This window comes from Odocoileus virginianus, chromosome 16 (assembly GCF_023699985.2).
Source record: "Odocoileus virginianus isolate 20LAN1187 ecotype Illinois chromosome 16, Ovbor_1.2, whole genome shotgun sequence".
Lineage (NCBI taxonomy): Eukaryota > Metazoa > Chordata > Mammalia > Artiodactyla > Cervidae > Odocoileus > Odocoileus virginianus.
In genome coordinates, this window is record NC_069689.1 from 3,920,033 (window position 1) to 3,942,273 (window position 22,241).

Sequence of the window (22,241 nt, forward strand, 5' to 3'; positions counted from 1 at the left end):
AAGGCCATTCAGATTTACCAGGACCTCCAAAACTGTCGGGACAGCCAGGCTGGGGGTACATCTGGACTCCCATCCTTTGTGCAGGGCTAGGCTGCTGGGGATACTGAGATGGACAGGTTTCTTTCCTGCCCTCCAAGAACTCCTAGTCTGAGGGCAGACAGGCTCTGGGTGAAGGACACACGGAGGCTGAAGAAGGAAGGTGTGCTATCTGGGAACTGGGTGATCATGGTGGACTTCCTGGACGAGGATGAGTTCTAGCTGGTCTCAGACTTTTAAATTCCCATTAGGCCTGAGCTGAGTGGTCTGCCCTTAGGAGTTTAGCATCTAGGGCTGGGGATTAGGAGACAGGGACAACCTGGGAGGGACTGAGGTGGCTTCTCAGGACTGAGGTCCCTTCTTGCCCACGGGACCCCAGGCACAGCGTCCAAGGATAGTGCCAAGCTGGCCTCATCAACTCCCACAAGCCTGGCCCATGGGTCATGCTCTGCCCAACTCCATCTCCTGCGGCCTCCAGGGTTTTGAAGGGTGGAGGGGGAGGTTCTGGAATGCAGCTGCACTAAGATCCAGGTTCACCGTGGCTTGAGTGCCAGCCTGGCCCTGGGTCTTAGTTTCACAATTCTCCAGAGGCTCCAAGAGCCCAGCCTCTGTGTGGAAGAGGATATTGGAGCAGTCACACATGGGGAGGGGCCTCAAAACTGCATTTCCATAAAACTGAGAGAAAGAAACTATTTGCACCAAAGACTGTTAGGGAGAAGGTTTCAGGGGATTAGCAGATGGGTTAAATCCCCACACATCTGCCCCCTTAATAAGAGCAGCTTTTGCTAGGCTCTGTGCCGGGCTTCCTGGGTGGCGCTAGTGCTAAAGAAATCACCTATAAATGCAGGAGACATAGAGATGCAGGTTCACGCCCTGGGTTGGGAAGTTCCCTTGGAGAATGGAATGGCAACCCACTCCAGTATTCTTGCCTGGGAAATCCCATGGACAGAGGAGCCTGACGGACTACAGTCCATGGGGTCGCATAGAGTCGGACATGACTGAAGCCACTTAGCACAGGCTCCGTGCCAAGGGACTGACTTGCATTCTTTCATGGTCTCTTGCAGCAGTAGAGTAGGCACTTCTATCAGTCTCATCTGGTAGAGGAAACTGAGCTCAGAGAGGTTCAGTGATTTTTCTCAGAGTCACACTGCTAGTAAGATGTGGAAGTCGGAACTGGCACACTCCTCTTTGGGACTGTTTAGGTGGGGTCCCCTCCCCTCCTGCACACCCTGGCCAGCCCCTCCCTGTCTCCTAACTGCCGAGCTGCAGCCTCTCTGGGGAGCTCTTGGAACCTTGCCTGAAGGATTCAGTGTTCACCTGAGTCTCCTTGAGTTCCCAAGAAGCTGGCGGGTCCTTGAGCTGTGCTCCCCAGGATGGGCTCTGAGCAGCCCAGACGGTGGTTCTCCCAGGAACAGCCCCACTGTGTCAGGCTGCAGAGCTGCGGGGAATTTGACCTCCATACAAAAGCAGCCTTGTGCTGGACCTAGACATTATTTTTTTTTCTAGCCCTTTCTAAGTTGAGCAGGAACTCTAGCTGGAGCAATGCAATGTCAAGACCACAGGGAGGGGAGGGTGTCCAGGGGGAGCAGCTGCTGGGGATGGGGCTGGTAGAAGTGCTGGTCATGCCTATTCCCCACACCCACTCTCCCTAGGCGACTCACACTCACAGGGGAGCTTTGAGCTGGAGGTCAGAAGGCTGGGAACTCAGCCCGGCTTCGTCTCTAGGCCTCCCTGAGTCCCACGCTCCTACCCTCCCAAACGTTTCAAGGGCAGACATGGTGTTTCTGCTGGGAAGAGTTCAGGGAGCTCAGAGCCTGAGGTTGGGGGCAGGGAGGGGTCCTAGAGACAGTGTGAGGTAGAAGATCTGCTATCATTTCAGCCTGATGCGAGTGTAGGGGAAGGTGAGAAGGACTTCGCAGAGGTCAGAGGAATGGGAACACACGGTAATCTTAATCTTTATCTTACTAAAAAAGTGGAGCCTCTGGGGATACTTGTGGAAAGCTTACCTTAATGAAAATGTGCAGTTCTGCCAATTATAGGTGTGCCTGGGGCTGGATACACTGCTGTGGCCCAGGCTGGCCTTGACTTAAAGTTCTTGTCAGGTTCTGAAGCCACCATGGCCTCTTTGCCTTATATATCCCCGGAGTGTCTGGCAGGGCTAAATGAGTTCCAAAGACTCTTAGCAGAGGGTCCCTGTGTGAAGGGGCATCCTCCTGGTGTTTGTCACCAGACGGGACTTTGAGCAGAGGCTGTGGGATCCGGTACCCTGAAGAGAGGTCTGTCCTGGCTGGGAAACAACGTGATTTGATTCCAGGATCAGAGTCTCCCTCCTTCTGCTTAATCCGCTTCATTCTAAGGCCTTTCCCACAGGTTGCAGAAAACACTCTGGGTTTCTTCTCTCCACTCTTGCTCGCCCGTTTCAGCGTTCCCCAGTGAACTGAGTGACTTGCTCTTGTTTAGAAGCCTTTGTTACAGAGCCCCAGAGAACACAGCTCCCTGCCTGCCCAGTCACCCGAAGCATAAAGGGCAACTGATAAGAAACAGGACGGGTCAGTCCAAGAAGAGCTGGAGCAACTTGAGAGGGAGAGAGGGAGGGGGAGGGAGGGGGAGCGAGGAAGGCAGAACAAAGGGCAAAGCTTGGGAAAGCTCACCCCAAGCACTCAGCAGACACTCTTTGGATGCGTGCTTGAGGCTGTTGGTCTAACTGTTGGTTGCCTTCTAGAATTAGGCCTGGTTTGGCTCTTGGGTGCCTAACTGGGACCTTGACTGGGTCCTGGCCATGTTTTGGCTATGATGACAGCATTGAGCTTGGCTGGGCACAGGGCAGATCTATGCCCCTGTTGAGTTTCAAGGCAAGGAGATGGGGTCAACTAGAAGGGCCTGGCAGCCCATTCTGATTCCTTACATCTCTGCTATCCTCCAAGGACTCACTCCCAGGAGGCAGGCTGAGAGGTACCACGGCAGCCCTGAACCACTTCACGACCCCTCCCTCCTGCTGACTTCTGAGCAGGTCACTTTGTGGCAGAGAGTTGGGGGACCCAGGCACCACTCTTCTCTTCCTCAAGGGAACAGACCACAGACCCCCAAAGCCTAAACCCCATTCACTAACCAGCCCCGTAACTCCTGAACTGATGTCTTGTGCCAATTCTGCCCCTAACGTGCTGTGACTTAGGCCATCCTTGCCCACTCTGAGACTCCATTTCTTCTCCTGTGTACCGTGTGTAGGAATGCCCTGCCTCCACTTCTCAAGGATGCCCTCCCCTTCTCCTAACAATGAGGTCTCAGTCGATATCCCTGATGGGTAGCGTTATGTGTAGTTTTAATTCATTCCTTTGGCAAACATTTATTGCAAGTCCAACGCTTGCATCAGAAGTTCAGAGTCTAGTCAGAAAGGCCAGAGGGCTATTTCTTAAGCAGCCAAGATGTGCCAAGTTTTTTAATAATATTACTTTGATACAAATCTTTTCAGTTTTATATATGTATTTTTGTATGCACTTTTATTTGCTCCCTTTTTTAACTTAAAATTATATTGTGAATATCTCCTTGCATCATTAAATATTTTTTAAATACTTTGTTTTGATGACTGCCTGTGAATCCACGATATGGCTATACCCTATCGAATTTAGCCAGTTCCCTATTATATCCATTGACACTTTCACATAACACAGTGCTCTTGCCACAATACAAAGGCCAACTCTTGTCTGTTTACTTATTACAAATCTTTGCTACTTCATGTTCTTTGATTTCAGGAGAAACCCAGGTACCTAGGAATGTAGGTGAGTTCAAATGGCTTTAGTGGATGGAGGTTACCGTGAGGAGAGGCAGGGAAGAAAGGAAGCTTAGAAAGTGGTTATGGGGGGTGGGGGTTGGAAGAAATAGACTCCATGGTTCCCTACTCCAGCGGCAACCACCATTGCTCAAACCCAGCCTCTCTGTGCCTGGCTGATACCACCTGCTTCTCTCTGCTCCCTAAACCATGCTAGGACTCCTACCACCCCATGATCTCTGCAGCTCTGTCATGATCTCTGCAGGAGGGACCCACAAGGAGCATTCCTACAGGATCCTGCATAGTGACTTCATGGCCGCTGTGCAGGCGTGGGGTTCTGGTCTCATCACTGTGGCCAGGGGAGCGGGGCCAATGTCCAAGAGTCAGTGCTTCATAGGCAAGGGACCCTTCTGACTGCTCTGGCCACCTTGCTGATAGCTAAGACTGGATCTTCCAACATGCTATCCAGAGATTTCTCCTCTGACAGAGATGAGATTGGGAGAGGAAATGATGTGAGCAATGCCCAGAGATGGGGATGCATAGATATGAGACGACAGAACATGAGAAGGGAGGACGGATGAGACACCTCAGGCAGGGGAACTCATCTACCTTCCTTCCCATCAGTTCCTAAGCCCAAGGCCACAGAGTTAAGGTGGACTCAGGAGGACCCTGGGCAAGGCTGGGTCTTGCCAGCCCTACCTAGGGGCTCTCAGGACAGAGGTTCAGCCTGGCATGGGCCGCTGGAGCAGGCACCTGCTCTGGGAGCCCACCTCTCTCTATACCTGGGCAGCAATGTGTCCTGTACCACCCTCAGGCCACCTGGGAGAAGGGAGGCAGGGAAGGAGGGGAAGGCTTGGGTGCCCTGGACACATAGTCATTCAGTCCAGCCCTCTGGGATTGGGATGGGACAGAGGCTGAGTCATGCTTCCCTGAAGGCTCCCTGACCTCTACTCAGAGCCAGCCTCCTGTGCTCAGGACCCAGGGAGGGGTCAGACCTGCCTTGGAGAGCCGCTAGCCTGGTGGGAGAGGCAGATCCGACCAGGACTCGGCCCACAGTGAGGCTTGGGCACTGAAGTCCTCAGTGAGGAGGTTGCGCTTGGGGCCTGAAGGGCAGGAGAGGGGGATGTGATGGAAGAAGGGTGTTCAAGGCAGAGTCACAGCCTGGGCAAAGGCACGGGGTGGGCAGGAATGCAGGGCACTGGGAGCAGCTCAGGCTGGCCATGTCTAGGTGGCAAAGGCTGGCGAGCCCCTCTAGGGAGGGCCTTCCTTAGAGACCATGGTGAGGGCATCACCCTGTGGTCAAGAGGAGATGTGGAGGCTTTGAGCAGGTCAGATGTGGGTTAAGAAAGGTGGCTCTGGGAACCTCTGGAACGTAGGAAGAGGAAGTGGCCAGAGATCATGGCTGCCCAAGGTCACCAAGCCTGAGCTTGAGCACAGGACTGGGGTAGGAGATGGAACGGTCCTTTCCCAGGGGAGGTGTGAGTGCTGGGGTCAGCCTGGAACCCTACCGCAACCCCAGTGTGGATTTGGGAGTCAGACTGTGGGTGGGGATGCCAGCTCTGCCTGCTATGGCTTAGCCTCTCTGAGAGTCATAGAGTCAGCTACGGCACAATATGGGAGGTTGTTCAGTGTAAGGTCACACAACCAGATGGCACGCAGCCCACTTGGCGCAGGAGGGTGTTCAGTAAACGGGAGCTGTGACCGTTTTAACTCCTTCATGGGAAGGACAGTGATGGGGCCTCTCTCTGGGAGGCCAGGGGCAGGGTAGACCCCTTCCCACCAGTCTCCTCTTCTGGTGGTCTCTGGGTTCCGACAGCTGAGCCTGTGCAGTGAAGGTAGAAAAGGCCAGGGTGGAGCCAAACTGCCCGGTTCCACTTCCTGAAGGGCGTGGTTCCCCCAGGGGCCAGGGCTTTCATCCCCGTCCCAAACCAGCCAGGCTAAGAGGAGACTGAACTCGCAGACCCACTGCCTTTCCTTCGCTTGTCCGTTCCTTCTTTTCTTCTTCTAAGAAGGAGGTGAGACAACTTATCCCTGAATCATAGGCACCATGGGTAAAAAAAGAGGTATGTGTGTGTTAGTTGCTCAGTCGTGTCTGACTCTTTGTGATCCCATGGACTGGAGCCCACCAGGCTCCTCTGTTCATGGGATTCTCCAGGCAAGAATACTGGAGTGGGTTGCCATTTCCTCCTCCAGGGCATCTTCCCAACCCAGGGATCCAACCAAGGTCTCCTACATTGCAGGCAGATTCTTTACCATCTGAGCTAAAAACAAAAAAAACAAAAAAAACCCCAATGCAGCAAAAAGACAGAACCATGATCTGCAGGAGAAAAGAAACCAGATAAAGGAACTCTATCCAAAACAGCCATCAAAATTTAAGTGCTTTTTTTTCCAGATGCAGTAAACCCACTTCTAGAAATTCATCCTTAGGAAAGCCTAGAACCGGACTGAAGGCTGGAAATCATTTGAGTATCTTTCAGTGGGGAGGTGGTTATGATATGTACATTATGTTATGAAATTGATATGGCCAATGAAGTAATATGCAGCCACACACACACAGTGAGGGAGAGAAAGACAGATTTTTTTTCTAAGTTGAAATCTTTTGTTTTACTAGATTTTTAAAATTTAGTATTATTTGGCTGCACCAGGTCTTAGTTGCAGCCCTTGGGATATTTCACTGTGACAGACAGACTGTCTAGCTTCGGCTTGCCAGATTAGTTGCTCTGCAGTACATGGGATCTTAGTTCCCTGACCAAGGATTGACCCCATATCCCCTGCATTGCAAGGCAGATTGTTAACCACTGGACCACTAGGGAAGTCCTGAGAGATAGACATTAATGTCGCAAAAGCTAAAGATGGATGATTTGGATAATGATGATGTTTGATTGGGTCCATATAACATTTTTTTAAAGTGTGAGCAACATTAAAAAATCAAGTGATTGTACTTAAACACCCAGATTTCAGGTAGCTCTTGCTTTCCATTCCTCCTGGGCACCGAGTCCTAAAGCCAAGGAGCAGCTGCCCTCTTTAGATGAGGCTTGTATCCCCCTGCCAGTCTCCGCCACTCCCTGTTGCCTCCCTGACCCTGAGTCTGGGGTCAGGGCAATGGTCACTGTCCTTGTATTATAGCTTCCCTTAGCAAAATATTGCACTATTCTCTGTCTTTGTCAAAAACAGAGAAACAAAAGGTGGACTACAGGAGCCATATATCTCAAAGAAAATGAGAGGGAGCCTATTTCTTTGTGAAAAGGAAGACTGTGCCTCTGAGTTTCACTTGCAAATCCTGGGGCAATTCACTTATTTATTGTTTAGTATTATACATTATTTTTTATTGATGTTGATACATTAGTTACCTGGCCCCTGTTGGCATTTTGGGTTTGCTACCCTTGATTAATACAATAGCAACATGATTCTTTTTTCCCCCTTTGGCTAAAATGACAACAGCCACAAAATTAAAACAAATTCCTTGTACATATATTTATATACACAGTGCGTGAGTGCCTGCTAAGTCGTTTCAGTCGTGTCTGACTCTGTGCGACCCCATGGACTGCAGCTGCCAGGCTCCTCTTTCCATGGGATACGCCAGGCAAGAATACTGGAGTGGGTTGCCATTCTCTTCTCCAGGGGATCTTCCCGACCCTGGGATCAAACCCACGTTTCTAAGGTCTCCTGCATTGGGAGGTGGGTTCTTTACCCCTAGTGCCACCTAGGAAGCCCCTGTATACCCAGGACATACACAAAATGGCAACAGTGATTATCTAGACTTAAGGAAGACCTATCCATTTTTATATTATGTACTTCTAATATTTCCTGTTTCTTAGAACAAATATATAGTTTTGTGATTTTTTTTAAAGATTATAATTTAAAAAGTGATAAGTGAAAACTCTTGGCTGAGGGAAGCTTTCACAAGAAGTTGTAAGACTTATCTCTCTTTATCTTGACAAGCCTGGGGGAACAGGCAAATGTAGTAGAACCTGAGCAACTAGAATGCCCACAGGAAAATATACCTTTTCTGTCCTAAGCACCAAGAAGAACCTGTATCAGGAAAGGGAAGACAGCTACCAGCTACTGGAAAGTGACTGCCAGACTCTGGGCATGCTGGTTGTGCTACCTTACAGAATTCTTGTGCCAATTTGGGGGGTGGTGTTAGCATTCTTCCTCCTTTTTTTTTTTTAATTCTGGCTGCATGTCAAGTCTTGTGGGATCCCCAACCAGGGATAGAACCAGGGCCCTTGGCAATGAAACTGCAGAGTCCTAACCACTAGACTACCAGGGAATTTCATTTCCTTCCATCCTTCCATTTTTAAAAGCAGTTTTATTCAGGTATACATGATATGCCATCGAATTTGCCCATTGTAAATGCTATGATTTTTCACTTTTTCATTGAAAAGGTCACCTTTTCAATGATTTTTAGCAAATGTGCACTTGTACCAGCCTCATTGCAATTCAATTTTAGAACATTTCCATTACTCCAAAAAGACCCCTGATGCAAATTTGTGGTCATTTCCCATTCCCAAGTTCCAGGCCACCTCTCATCTGCTTTCTATCATTTCCACCTTTTCGGGACATATCATATAAATGAAATCAGACAATATGTGGTCCTTTGCTTTTGGCTTCTTTCACCAGATCTGTTTTGAGTTTCATTCATGGTGTTGCCTGTATTAGCACTCTGTTCCTTTGGAGAGCCAAATAGTGTTCTCTTGGCTGGAGAGGCCACAGCTCCCTCCCCAGCCGATGGACATTTGTTATTCCCACCTCTTGCCTGCTGTAACTCTTGCCGCTATGAATGCTCCTGTACAAGTCTTTGCGGGGCATGGACTTTCATTTCTCATGGGTAGATACCTAAGAATGGAATTTCTGGGTTGTATAGGAGGACCCCAGGGATGGAGGAGCCTGGTGGGCTGCCGTCTATGGGGTCGCACAGAGTCGGACACGACTGAAGCGACTTAGCAGCGGCAGCAGCCTAGTAGATGTACGTTTAATTTTTTAAGGAGCTGCCTAACTGTCTACGAACATGGCTGCACCATTTTATATTCCTTCCACCTGTATAAGGCTCTGGTCTCTCTTGCCAGCCCTTTGCGCTTGAAGACTATTCAAATGGAGCTGGGAGGAGAAAGACTTGCCAAAATCACGCAACAGGGAATGGCAGAATGGAATTTGAACCCAGGTTGACCTGACTCTACAGGCTGTGTCTTTCCCCTGGTCTGCTCATGTGAACGGACTTGCACAAAGTTCAGGAGTTGGAGACTGTAAAGAGGTTGATCTCTGGGGTCTGCCAGGCTGGGGTTCCAGGAAGAACAACCTGTAAGAAGGGGCTTGGAGAAGTCGAAGGAGTAATTGGAGAGGGCTCCTCAGCAGGCGCTGACTCAAACCTCCACTAGGGGGCGCGGGGATCCAGCAGCGGCTGGAGATGGGCCTCTGTCAGAGAAGGCAGCCATGGAGGCCAGCCAGCCTGGTCTTGGCCTTCAACAGTACACACTGCCTGGCACTGGGTGACCTTCTCTCTGCCCCAGCCTGCATTTCCAAGCAGCCATGCCCCTGCCCCAGACATTCTGTTTTCCTGTTTGGGCCTGGATATGTCCCCTTTTAATGGCTTCTCTGGTGGCTCAGTGGGTAAAGAATCCACCTGCAATGCAGGAGACACAGGAGACGTGGGTTCAATCCCTGGGTTGGGAAGGTTGCCTGGAGGAGGAAAGGGCAACCCACTCCAGTATTCTTGCCTGGAGAATTCCATGGACAAAGGAGCCTGGCAGGTTACAGTCCAAAGGGTCCCAAAGATTCAGGCATGATGGAGCAACTAAGCACGCATGTCCCCGTTTCCCCCATCCTTGGCCTCCATGGGAGGAAGGATGGGCTCTTCTGTCCCAGCCCCAGGGCCTCCACCTCTTTCTGCCAACTTCAGGGTTCACATGAAACCCTAGAGGATTGAAGGAAGAGACAAGGTCCATCTGCTGGCTGCCTCAGAACCGTCTGTCATACAGCTCACTGTTGGTCTTGCCTCAAGACGGATGCCCAAGGAAGTGTGACCTCTCCATCGCAGAGAGGGTTGGCCAGCAGGTGGCGCAGTAGCGCCTGGGATCCTCGCTCCCTCACCCATGACTCACCTTTGTAGAAGGATGGCTTTGGCCCCAGAAGGCAGTCCCATGGACAAGTGTCTAGACCACCCATCCATGTCTTCTTTGCAAGTGATCTGGAAAAAGAGAGGAAGAACAAGGTGTGCATTTATTGGGCACCAACTACATGCCAAAGCTCTTTCATTCTTTTGACCCTCATAACATCCCTGAGAACTAAACACTCACCTTTCCCCTGAGAAAACAGACTCAGAGGTCAAATAGCTCACCCCACATCTCATGGACTAAATGGTAAGGCTCTGGTCCCACCTATCGCACTCAGTAAACTTAATGGGTAGGCGGTGCCCGGGACAGTGTCAGGCATGGGGAAATGACTGAGCCTCACTGAGCTGCAACCACCCCATCTGTAAAATGGGGCTACAAGACCCATGTTGTGCAGATGAGATGAGATCCCCACGTGAGGGATTCGCATGGGGCCTGGCCTGGCAGGGATGAGCAAAGAGATGGTTAGATTATTTCGTGGGACTGGGAAATTTTCCAGGCTAGTGATCAGAGCCTGCTAGTTTCCAGTTTCCTCTAGCCCCCTGGAAGTGTTGCTATTTTTGATGTTCTGATCTTCTGCCATTTGGGTCTGTCCCCAACTGCTTCTCAGGAGACAGAGGAAGGGTAGAAACCCTAGAGGACCTGAGAGTCCTGCTCTTCTGGGGCAACCCCCAAATCCACTGCTGACTTCGCAGCCTCAGGGGGCAAATTCCAGCTGGCATGATGGACCCTAGCAGAAAAATGTCTAGGGTCCCCAAGGCCTCCTTCTGCCCACCCTCTTCATTGCTGCCTCCCTAGAGCCTTGCCCATCCTTCAAGGCTGTCGGGCATCCCCTTCCAGGCAGCCTCCTCACGAGTCTGCCAGCCCTCATGGCTCAATGCTCAAGGCATTGTGGGAACCGGAGGCCTGGGAGCTCTGCCCAGGGGAGGAGCAGGGATCCCCTGGGGACAAGCCCTGGCTGGCACGATGCAAGCTGTGGTCTCCCCGACCCTGCAGAGGAGGCGCTATGGACGACGCGGGCCGACGGGCGCGTCCGCCTACGCATAGACCCCATCTGCTCGCAGACTCCCCGCACTGTTCATCAGATGTTCTCCACGACTCTGGACAAGTATGGGGACCTCAGTGCTATGGGCTTCAAGCAGCAGGGCACGTGGGAACACATCTCCTACACCCAGTACTACCTGCTGGCCCGCAAAGCCGCCAAGGGCTTCCTGAAGGTGAGGGAGCTGCCCAAGGCCTGGCCTCTCCCTTCCCCAGCCCTGCCTCCAGTTCTGGCCTTCACAGACCTCGTTCCGATGCCCCACTGGGCAAGCCCTTAGAAAGGACCACTGTAAAATCATCCTGGTCATTGAGCTAATGGTCCATTCTGGCTTGGGGCCGAGGGTTTATGTACAGTGGACCCTTACTATGTGCCAAGACGTGGCACGAACTTCTTATTTGTTGTCCCGCTCAAGGGGGGCTGGGAAGCCTGGTGCACTGCGCTAGGGGTGGGCACCCCGGGAAGGCCTGGGAGGGGCAGCAAGGGCTGTTGAGTGGCTGGTCCCCCAGGGCACACTCTGACCCTGGGAGCTGGTCCCTGAGGTGGGCCGGCAGAGTCCCCTGCTGTCTGGAAGGGGGGTTTGGTGAGAATGAGAGGCCCCTTTCCTGCTGGTTGACCCGGCCTGTCTATCTTTGGCCTGGAGCTCGGCCTGGAGCGGGCCCACAGCGTGGCCGTCCTCGCCTTCAACTCCCCGGAGTGGTTCTTCTCAGCAGTGGGCGCAGTATTCGCAGGGTGAGTGGCTGCTGGAGGGGCAGAGTCTCCAGTGGGTTGGAGGGGGGCAGAGAGTGAAGAGAGGGTTTTTATCTCTTTTTAGGGGCCCTTCACCCCCTCCCCAACATCCCATCTCTTCCCTGGGGCCCTCTCCAGACCCGCTTTTGTCCCCTTCTGCCCAGGGCAGCTGTGCTGAGCTGCTTGGCCGGCCACGGGAGCTCTCTGGGGTCAGGGGCTGTGGGTGTGTTGGGCAGGGGTCGGGGCTGAGGGGTTGGGCCACTGTACTCGCCCAGACACGCATCCTCCTGGATCTCTGACAGTGGCATCATCACCGGCATCTACACGACCAGCTCCCCTGAGGCCTGCCAGTATATCGCCTATGACTGCCGCGCCAACATCATCATGGTCGACACACAGAAACAGCTGGAAAAGATCCTGAAGGTTTGGGGGAAAGGGGGCAACAACCACGAGGGTCTGGCTAGGCATCCTCGCAGACCTCCACCTTCCCTGTCAGAGTCACCCATCATCCTCAACAGCAATCCTGCCTTGCACACGCACACATCAGCACAGCAGGGCAATGGCCACCGACCCATTTGTCAGGTCTGAAAACTGAGGCTCAGGAAGCTCAAGGAACATACCCCTCATCCTCCCCAGCCAGCCCATGGCCCTCCAGGCTTTCGCTTCAGGGAGGGGTTGAGTGCCCTGAGGGTGGTTCAGGGCTCTGACACGTGAGCACCCAAGTATGAGTCTCGGTGGGGAGTGGGGGTACAGGCTGCCACAGGGTGGGTCTTGGGCCAAGCCAGAGCAAGTGCTGCAGCATATTCTAGAGACTGTAGGGCACAGTAGGAGCTCAAAAGTGCCTCTTGGGGCAGCTGGCACTTTCTGGAGCACTGATGCCTCCTGATCCATTTAAGGCCCCTTCCTGATTGGCCCTGTCCCCATGTGCACCACGCTGGCATTCAGTGGCCTGAGGACACCTCTGTGCCCCAGCTGCGCCCAGCAGCCTACAAGGCCCTCCGTGGCTCCTGGCATCTCAGAGAGGCTTCCTCCAGGTTGACTTGGCCCTGGTTCTGGAGCTGTCACCTGGACCTCAGACACCCCTGCACCTGAGGGTGGGAGAAGTGGTCTCCAACCTCCTGGGACAGTGGGACCTGGGGCCCCGGACTGGTCAGACTAGATGGCCTCCCTTAACTCAAGTGGAGAAGGCCTTTTCCGTCTCCACTCCTTTTGAACCCTGTGTTTCCACGGTTCTCTCATTCCGAGTGCCTCCGTTCTATCTGACTTGGATCAATGCTTGAGTTGGGGAGAGGCAGTCTGGGTGCAGAGGAGGTGGTCCAGAGTGAACCGCTCTGAGAGGCTGAGGTGAGCCTGGGCTGTCCTTAGCACCCCCTTCCTTGCCCTCCCCAAGCACTCAGACTCTTCACTTAATAGAGTGTCCCAAGTCACTTCAGTTGTGTCCGACTGTCTGCGACCCTATGGGTTGTAGCCTGCTGGGCTCCTCTGTCCATGGGAATTCTCCAGGCCAGAATACTGGAGAGGGAAAGAAGCCTTTCCCTTCTCCTGGGTAATCTTCCCAACCCAGGAATTGAACCAGGGTCTCCTGCATTGCAGGCAGATTCTTTACCAGCTGAGATCCAAGGGAAGCCCTCACTTAATAGAAAGCTGACAAATATTTAGAGAATAGTGCACAGCAGGGGTGTACCAGGCCCCTAGGACTCAGTGGGACCCTGATTCGCTCAGGTTTAGATTCTTTGTAGGTGCCAGAGGCCGCTGACCCAGGTTCCCCCCAGGCCAGCTTTCCCGGAGACCCCAGTGGTTTAAGATTCCTTGAGAACCAAGTTGGCAGAAGCCTCAGCTGCTAAGTAGCAATGGTTAGTTCACCTCCTCAGCCTCGCCCGAGGGAATCACATACCCCTCAACGTGGGCACTCAGGTTAGGGAGGGTGGTAGAACCAGAAAAAGCCCCCCATAGTGACTTCCCTGGAGGCCCAGTGCTTCCAATGCAGGGGGCAGCACAGGTTCAATCATTGGTTGAAGAGCTAAGATCCCACATGCTGCACGGCCAAAAAAAGAATTTTTTTAATTAAAAAAGCACCCCCCCAAATAGATTTTGCTCCCTCCCTCAGGGAGACAACCCCCTCTGCATAGACGGTTGATCTGATCCAAAGGCCCTCCCCCTGCCCCATTCACCACTGAAGAAACTGAGGCCCAGACCTACTGAATCAGAAATGTCCGCCCTAGGCAATTACTTAAAATTTGTGTTCTGAAACTTTCCAGACAAACAGAAATAGAGGGAAGAGTATAGTGGACCCTCATAGAGTGATCATCCAGATTTAATAATCATCAATGTTTTTCCATCACACCCATCAGTGTGAAGCATTTGAAGGCAAATCTCTGACATCACAGCATTTCACCCCCTAAATAGCTCAATATTTATAAAACATAAGACAGTTTCTTCACCACAGTAACTTTATCACCTTTATTTACACAAGTCAAAGAATTCTTTCCTATCGTCTTAATACCAACAATGTGTTTTTCCGGGCAATTCGTTTGAATCAAGATCTAAACCAGGCCCATGTGTTGCCTTTGGTGGTGTCTCTTAAGAGTCTTTTAATTCAAAAACAAAGCCCCCACCTTTTGTCCTGTACCATAGACCAGTGCAGTCCAGGACGAGTCACATCACCCAGGAACTTAGTTTCAGAACCCACCCAGACCTACGGATTCTAAAAAACAGGGTGTGGGGCCCACGCCTCCTGGTGATTCTGACACAGGCTCAAGTGTGAGAGCCTCTGTTATAGACATGCTGCAGAAACTAGGTCAGCCGTCCTGAGTTGTTGTGTAGCTTGTCCCTGTAACCTCCACACTTCCTATTAGATGGCAAACCTTGATGCCCTTCAGATTAGATGGTAATTGGCAAAAACACCCCATAGGTGGTGTGTGTACTTCCCATTGCACAGCTTCAAGAGGCATGTGATGTCAGGGAGTACCGCTTATACTGATGCTGAGCTTCATTCCCTGGATTCGGGTGGCCACCCGCTCATCCACTGCAACATTCCCCATCACTCTCCACTGATGAACTTTGCCTGAATTAATTATTATTAAATACTTGAGCCATGGGAAAACACTGGTTTTCTAATTGATCAGTTAGGATTCTTTTCCAAAGAAAGAACTCTCTCTCATCATCTGGGGCTCTTTGCTACCTGAGACACCCTGATTGTACCAAGTAGATGTGGTAGATAGAAAACTGGCCTATGTTGGTGACTGTTCCATGCATATTTGAATGAATGTGCATTTTTCAGTTTGTTGGGTAGAATGTTCTATAAATGTTAATAATGTCAACTTGATGGATATGTTGTTTAACTCATCTATATCCCTGTTAATTTTCTATCTGTTTTTTCTATTGGTAACAAATACTGAGGGTTGAAATCTCAATTATTATTGTGGATTATTTATTTATCCTTTTAAATCTGGTTTTGCTTTGTGTATTTTGAAACTATCATGTATACACATAGTTATGTTGTTATGTCATCTGGATGACTTAACCCCTTTATAATTAAGAAATGTCCTTTTCTACCTCTGAGAACCACTCTTCCAAAGCTACTTTGTCTTATATAAATATAGCCACTGCAGATTTCTTCTGATCAATGTTTGCATGGTATACATTTTTGCACTATTTTTCTTTTAACCCACATATGTCCTTATATTTAAAGCAAGTCTCTTATAGACAGAGTATAAGAGTCATACTTGCATAGTTGAGTCATACTTTTTATCTAGTCTGACAAAATTGTCTATAAAACTACCACTTGGTTCTTTCCTATTTGTTCTTTGATCCCATCCATCCCTTGGTCCTTTTCTCCTCTCTTGTGATTTCTTTTGAATGGAGTTTTGTGTTTTCATTTTATTTTTGAGTATTCCATTCTATGGGTTTCCCTGGTGGCTCAAAATTCTCCAAGCCAGGCTTCAACAGTACATGAACCATGAACTTCCAGATGTTCAATCTGGTTTTAGAAAAGGCAGAGGAACCAGAGATCAAATTGCTAACATCTGCTGGATCATCGAAAAAGCAAGAGAGTTCCAGAAAACACCTACTTCTGCTTTATTGACTACGCCAAAGCCTTTGACTGTGTGGATCACAATAAACTGTGGAAAATTCTGAAAGAGATGGGAATACCAGATCACTGACCTACCTCCTGAGAAATCTGTATGCAGGTCAAGAAGCAACAGTTAGAACTGGACATGGAACAACAGACTGGTTCCAAATTGGGAAAGGAGTACATCAAGGCTGTATATTGTCACCCTGCTTATTAAACTTACATGCAGAGTACATCATAAGAAATGCTGGGCTGGATGAAGCACAAGCTGGAATCCAGATTGCCAGGAGAAATATCAATAACCTCAGATACGCAGATGCCACCATCTTTATGGCAGAAAGTGAGGAACTGAAGAGCCTCTTGATGAAAGTGAAAGAGGAGAGTGAAAAAGTTGGCTTAAAACTCAGCATTCAGAAAACTAACATCATGGCATCTGGTCCCATCACTTCATGACAAAAAATGGGGAAACAGTGGAAACAGTGAGAGACTTTATTTTTTTGGCCTCCAAAATCACTGCATATGGTGACAGCAGCCATGAAATTAAAAGACGCTTCCTCCTTGGAAGGAAATTTATGACCAACCTAAATACCATATTAAAAAGCAGAGATATTACTTTGCCAACAAAGGTCCGTCTAGTCAAGGCTATGGTTTTTCCAGTAGTCATCAATGGATGTGAGAGTTGGGCTATAAAGAAAGCTGAGCACCAAAGAACTGATGCTTTTGAACTGTGGTTTTGGAGAAGACTCTTGAGAGCGCCTTGGACAGCAAGAGCCAACCAGTCCATCCTAAAGGAGATCAGTCCTGAATATTCATTGGAAGGACTGATGTTGAAGCTGAAACTCCAATACTTTGGCCACCTGCTGAGAACTGACTCAAAAAGACCCTGATGCTGGGAAAGATTGAAGACCAGAGGAGGGGATGACAGAGGATGAGACGGTTGGATGGCATCACCGACTCAATGGACATGAGTTTGAGTAAACTCCGGGAGTTGGTGATGGACAGGGAGGCCTGGCGTGCTGCAGTCCGTGAGGCCGCAAAGAGTCTGACGCAACTGAATGACTGGTGGCTCAGATGATAAAGAATTTGCCTGCAATGCAACAGATGTGGGTTCAATCCCTGGGTCAGAAAAATCCCCTGGAGAAGGGAATGGCAACCCACTCCAGTATTCTTTTCAGAAAAATTCCATGGACAGAGGAGCCTGGTGGGCTACAGTCTATGGGGTCATAAAGAGTGGGACATGACTGAGCGACTGACACTTTCACTTTCATCCATTCTATCTACTGGCTTCTTAGCTCTCCCTCTGGTGTTTGCTCTAGGGCTTACAATATGCATCTTTAAAGCATCACAGTCTACTTTCAAATACTGTTAGAATGTAATGTTGTACTGCTTTGCAAGTGACATATGAATCTTACAGCAGTGTACTTGTGTCCCCATTCCATACTTTGTGCTATTATCATTCATACTCAACTTCTATGTAAGTTATAACCCCCGCAATGTAGTATTTTATTTATTTACTTATTTATTTATTTGGCTATGTCAGATCTTAGTTGCAGCACTTGGGATCTTCGATCTCCATTGTGGCATGGGAGCTCAACTCTTCGTTTTGACATGTGGGATCTAGTTCCCTGACCAGGGATTAAACCTGGGCTCCCTGCACTGGGAGAATGGAGTCTTAGCCACTGGACCCACCAGAGAAGTCACTACAATGTAGTATTTAAATAGTCATGTATCATTCAAAAAATTTTTTAAAGAAAGGGAAGATGTCTCTTTTTGGTTTACCCACATATTTGCCATTTCTGGCTCTCTTCATCCCTTCATGTCCTCCCCGAGTTTTCATCTGGTTCATCGTCCTTCCTCCTAAAGAATTTTCTTCAACATTTCTTGGAATACAAGTCCAAGGGCAATGCCTTCTGTCAGTTTCTCATTTTTGCCTTCATTTTTTGAAAGGTATTTTCATTTGGTTTAGAATTCAGGGTTGATGGGGTTTCTTTTTTTTTCCTTTTAGCTCTTTAAAGACTCCATCCCAACGTTTTCTACTTTGCATAACTTCTGATAAATAGTCTATACTTTCTTATCTTTGTTCCTTTCCACATGGTATATCTTGTTTCTCTGACCTCTTTTAAGATTTTTTCCTTTATCACTGGTTTTCAGCAGTTGGATCATGCTGTGTCTTGGCATGGTTTTCTTTATGATTATCCTATTGGGATGTGCTGGGAGTCTTGAATTGATGGATTTATAGTTTTAATCAAATTTAGAAATTTCTCAGACTTTTTACAATTAAAAATGTTTCTTGGGACTACAATTACATATATGTTAGGTTTCTTAGTTTTCTCCCCCATGTTAATTTATTCCAGTTTTTTTCTCTTTTTGAACTTGGCTTTGAAACTTGTGTTTAATGAAGCCTTTCAGGGCAGGTTTACATAGCCTTTCCTCTAAGGCTAACTTAGCCCCATAACTAACACTTGTCGCTTCTGAAGTCTGTATTTCATACCTCCTAAGGGCCCTTCACTCTGGCTGATGGAAACATGAATATCTCTGGCCCCATACAAGCTCTTGTTTGTCTTCTAGCCCCAGCCATTGGTCTTCCTCCAGCATCTGTTCTTCCAGTTTCATGAAGTTTCACCTATGCCTGTGCAGATTGGTATTCCACCAAAGACTCAGGAAGACACCTAAAAGATTCACCGAACTCTTTCTCTTCCAATTCTTTCCTGTCTGGTTTTCTATCTCACAAATTCTAGGCACCCTAGCTTTCCTGAACTGTGACCTTGACACCTCAGCTCAATGAGATAACTGAGTTCTGATTTCCTCTACCCCTTCCTCTCTGCTTCTCTCTTCCATAGTTACACAGTCCTCTGCTCCGCTCAGCCAGGCCCCAGCTTGTCTGGCTTTCCTTTAATGGAAGTCATTCCCTGTCCCCTGTGTATTCCACCTCTGATGCTCCAAAGTTCTCATGATGGGAAACCAGGCATTAAGGGTGGCCGATGTCCTGCTGAGTCAAAGGTCAGAGCTGGAGACCAACAACCTTTGCCACAAGGCACCTGCCAGGCTGGGTAACACCTGGGGATGGAGCTCTTCTTAAGAAGTGGCTTTTACTTTTAATGAAACCCCACTTATTTTCTCTGTCGACACAGATCTGGAAAAATCTCCCACATCTGAAGGCAGTAGTGATATATGGAGAGCCTCCTCCGACACAGATGCCCAGCGTGTACACGGTATGGGTAGAGTGACCTGGGGGCAGGTGGGGCCTGTGTGAACCCACCCAGCTCACCTGGACTGCCCCCACTCTCCCACCTGCTGCAGATGGAAGAGTTCATGGAGCTGGGGAATGAGGTGCCTGAGGAGGCCCTGGACACCATCATCAGCGCCCAGAAGCCTAACCAGTGCTGCGCGCTGGTCTACACGTCAGGCACCACTGGGAAGCCCAAGGGTGTGATGCTGAGTCAGGACAATGTAGGACGGAGGCCCAGATGCGTGGGGGTGGGCGGAGGGGGGGCCTGGACTGTGGCCTTGCCCCAGCAGCCCTTGAGGGGACTCCTTCAGCCCCTCTGTACAGGGAGCTGAGATAAGTACGACAGCTCTTAAGTCTGTGGTCCAGACTGAGCCCAGCAAAGTGGAGGGGGATGGAAGGGCAAGGCCTGGGCCAGAGGGGCTCCTGCAGAGATGCCCAGGAAGGTGTTCAAAGAACACTCCAAAGAAGTGCCCCAAGCTCCTAGGGTGGCCCCAGGTGTGGGCACTTCCAGAGCTAACTTGAAGACACCACCTGAGGCCCATTTGCCCATCCTCCAGATCACGTGGACGGCACGGTATGGCAGCCAGGCTGGTGATATCCAACCTGCGGAAATCCAACAGGAGGTGGTGGTCAGCTACCTGCCTCTCAGCCACATCGCCGCCCAGATCTATGACCTGTGGACAGGCATCCAGTGGGGGGCCCAGGTCTGCTTTGCCGAGCCCGATGCTCTGAAGGTCAGTCTGCCTCTCTGCCTGTACGTGTGCCCTTGTGTGTGCTTGTGTCTGTGGGCCCTGTGCGAGCATTTGTGAGCCTGCCGGTCCCCTGTGTGTTCACAGCCTAACTCAGATGACCGAACAGGAAGGGAACTTAGTGATATTATGTACAGGGAAGGTGAGTCAGGGTGGTTCTGTGGGTCCGCAGCACCATCAAGGACAGGACACCCTCAGTGTAAGATCACAGGATGGTCACCGACGGCCACAGCCCTGCCCTGCATCACGGTCTCCTACACTACACCTGTGCTTGTGCTCCTTCTTTTTTCCGTGAGGAGAATGTCCCCAGAAGCCCCCTAGCAGACTTCTTCCTCCCCCCACATTGGCCCAAATCATGTCCCACATCCACTCCTCAACTAGTCACTGCTTGTGTGTGTGCGTATTAAGTCTCTTTAGTCATGTACAATTCTTTGTGACCCTATGGACTGTAAGCCACCAGGCTCCTCTGTCCATGGGATTCTCCAGGCAAGAACACTGGAGTGGGTTGCCGTGCCCTCCTCCAGGGGATCTTCCCAACTCAGGGACTGAACCTGCGTCTCTTATGTCTTCTGCTTTAGCAGGTGGGCTCTCTACCACTAGCGCCACCTGGGAAGCCCAGTCACTGCTTAGGGGAATGAGATGACCATGTCTGAGTTAGACTGATAGAAAAGTCACTGCCACCAGGACTGCCACCCGAGTACCTGAGCAACATCAGGGTTCTGTTAACAAAGAGGAGCGGGGAAGGGATGGCCGTTGAGTCCTAGCCAGTAGTATGTGATGTGAGTTGCGTGGTGTGCACCTGTGTGGGTGCCTGCGTGCAGGCGGCCTGCACGGGTGCATGCTGACTCTGTGGACAGGCCTCCTGGCTCCCAGCTGGCTCTCTGCCACAAGCCTGTCTCTCGCTGGTGGCGAACAGGGGAGTCTGGTGAACACGTTGCGGGAGGTGGAGCCCACGTCCCACATGGGGGTGCCTCGGGTGTGGGAGAAGATCATGGAGCGGATCCAGGAGGTGGCGGCTCAGTCTGGCTTCATCCGGCGCAAGATGCTGCTCTGGGCCATGTCGGTGACCTTGGAGCAGAACCTCACTTGCCCGAGCAGGTACAGGGGGCCAGGGAAGAAGAGGCCAGGGGAGGCAGCAGGGCTGGCTCATAACCCCCGGACACAACCTAGGATCTGAGAGGCCAGGCTTGTCCAGGCCCCTTCACAGAGGCCCTATCAGTGGCTGGGCTTGAGCCCGTTCTCCTCCCAGATCCCACAGGAGACAGTAACCCCATCTTTGGGTTCTGACTGCAAGGACTGACTTGCTCCCTCTGGAGTAGCATTCACCTCCCTGGGAGCAGGTTCTGGCAGTCTCCTGAGGGGACTCCAGACTTCAGAAGGTGGCTCAAGTAGAGGCCACAATGATGGGGGCTTTTCTAGCCTTCCCAACATCCCAATCTTCTGCCCGCAGCCTTTTGATTGCTTTTAAATTCTCACCCAGTGCTGTAGGAGGGTCAATAGCATAAATCTGGCCTGTTCCAATTTAGAAATGTTTTCCACCACTAGTGTGTCTAGTGTGAAACTGTATCGTGTCACATGTGATGTGTACACGTGTCTGTACCACTTCATTTGCATGGATGTGAAAAGTAAATATGTATAAACGACTCATTCAAGGGTTTCAAATGGGATCAGACACCTGTGTACACGTGTCCATGCATACATACTTCCAGTGTCTGCATGTGCATATTATTGTGTGTGCACTTTTGTGCATCTGTGTTGTCATACACAGCTGAATCTGTTTTTCTGACTTCCTGGCTCAAGATGTATTTGCACAAAACTACATGTATACATCCATGTGTGCATGCAGGTTCATAGGAAGGGCCAATATTGAAAATATTTAGTGATGGATTCAGCATCACCACTAATCAATCAGAGTAGATAACTGAAATTGCCATTCAGGGTACCTGCTGACCACCCCCTCCCTTTTAATGCATGTGTGTGCATGTGTTGTCTTCTGTGAGCCATTCTCCCTCTCCCACCAGCGATCTGAAGCCCTTCACAACCCGACTGGCAGATTACCTGGTGCTAGCCAAGGTCCGCCAGGCGCTAGGCTTTGCCAAGTGTCAGAAGAACTTCTACGGGGCAGCCCCCATGACTGCGGAGACACAGCACTTCTTCCTGGGCCTCAACATCCGTTTATATGCGGGCTATGGCCTCAGTGAGACCTCAGGCCCCCACTTCATGTCCAGCCCCTACAACTACCGGCTCTACAGGTGTGTCCCAAGTTTTGGCACATATGCTGACCTGAACATCTTTGCTGATACCTGTCGGTGGCTATCTGCTGATTAGGACCCTGGGCCCAGACCACTGGACCTTGGATCCCCGAGTGCCAACAGCTCTATCTTGGGCCAAGTCCATTTGCCAGGCCTGAGTCTTATGGGGTGGTCCCTGTGACAGTGTCACACGGGTCTGTGGATGTAAACAGTCTCGCAGCCCAGGGGCTCCCTGAGCAGCGTTCTGAGGGAGGAACAT

The 22,241-nt window shown here is 50.4% G+C and overlaps 1 protein-coding gene across 1 annotated transcript in view; it reads left to right on the plus strand.

Moving 5' to 3' along the window:
• Nucleotides 1–22,241, plus strand: part of ACSBG1 (acyl-CoA synthetase bubblegum family member 1) — a 63,958-nt gene that overhangs the window by 37,160 nt on the left and 4,557 nt on the right. The window contains exons 3-10 of the mRNA XM_020883875.2: nt 10,909–11,129; nt 11,595–11,683; nt 11,983–12,103; nt 18,884–18,964; nt 19,053–19,202; nt 19,539–19,715; nt 20,647–20,828; nt 21,752–21,982. Of these exons, the coding sequence (XP_020739534.2) occupies nt 10,909–11,129; nt 11,595–11,683; nt 11,983–12,103; nt 18,884–18,964; nt 19,053–19,202; nt 19,539–19,715; nt 20,647–20,828; nt 21,752–21,982 (1,252 nt within the window). The remainder of the gene's footprint in view (nt 1–10,908; nt 11,130–11,594; nt 11,684–11,982; nt 12,104–18,883; nt 18,965–19,052; nt 19,203–19,538; nt 19,716–20,646; nt 20,829–21,751; nt 21,983–22,241) is intronic.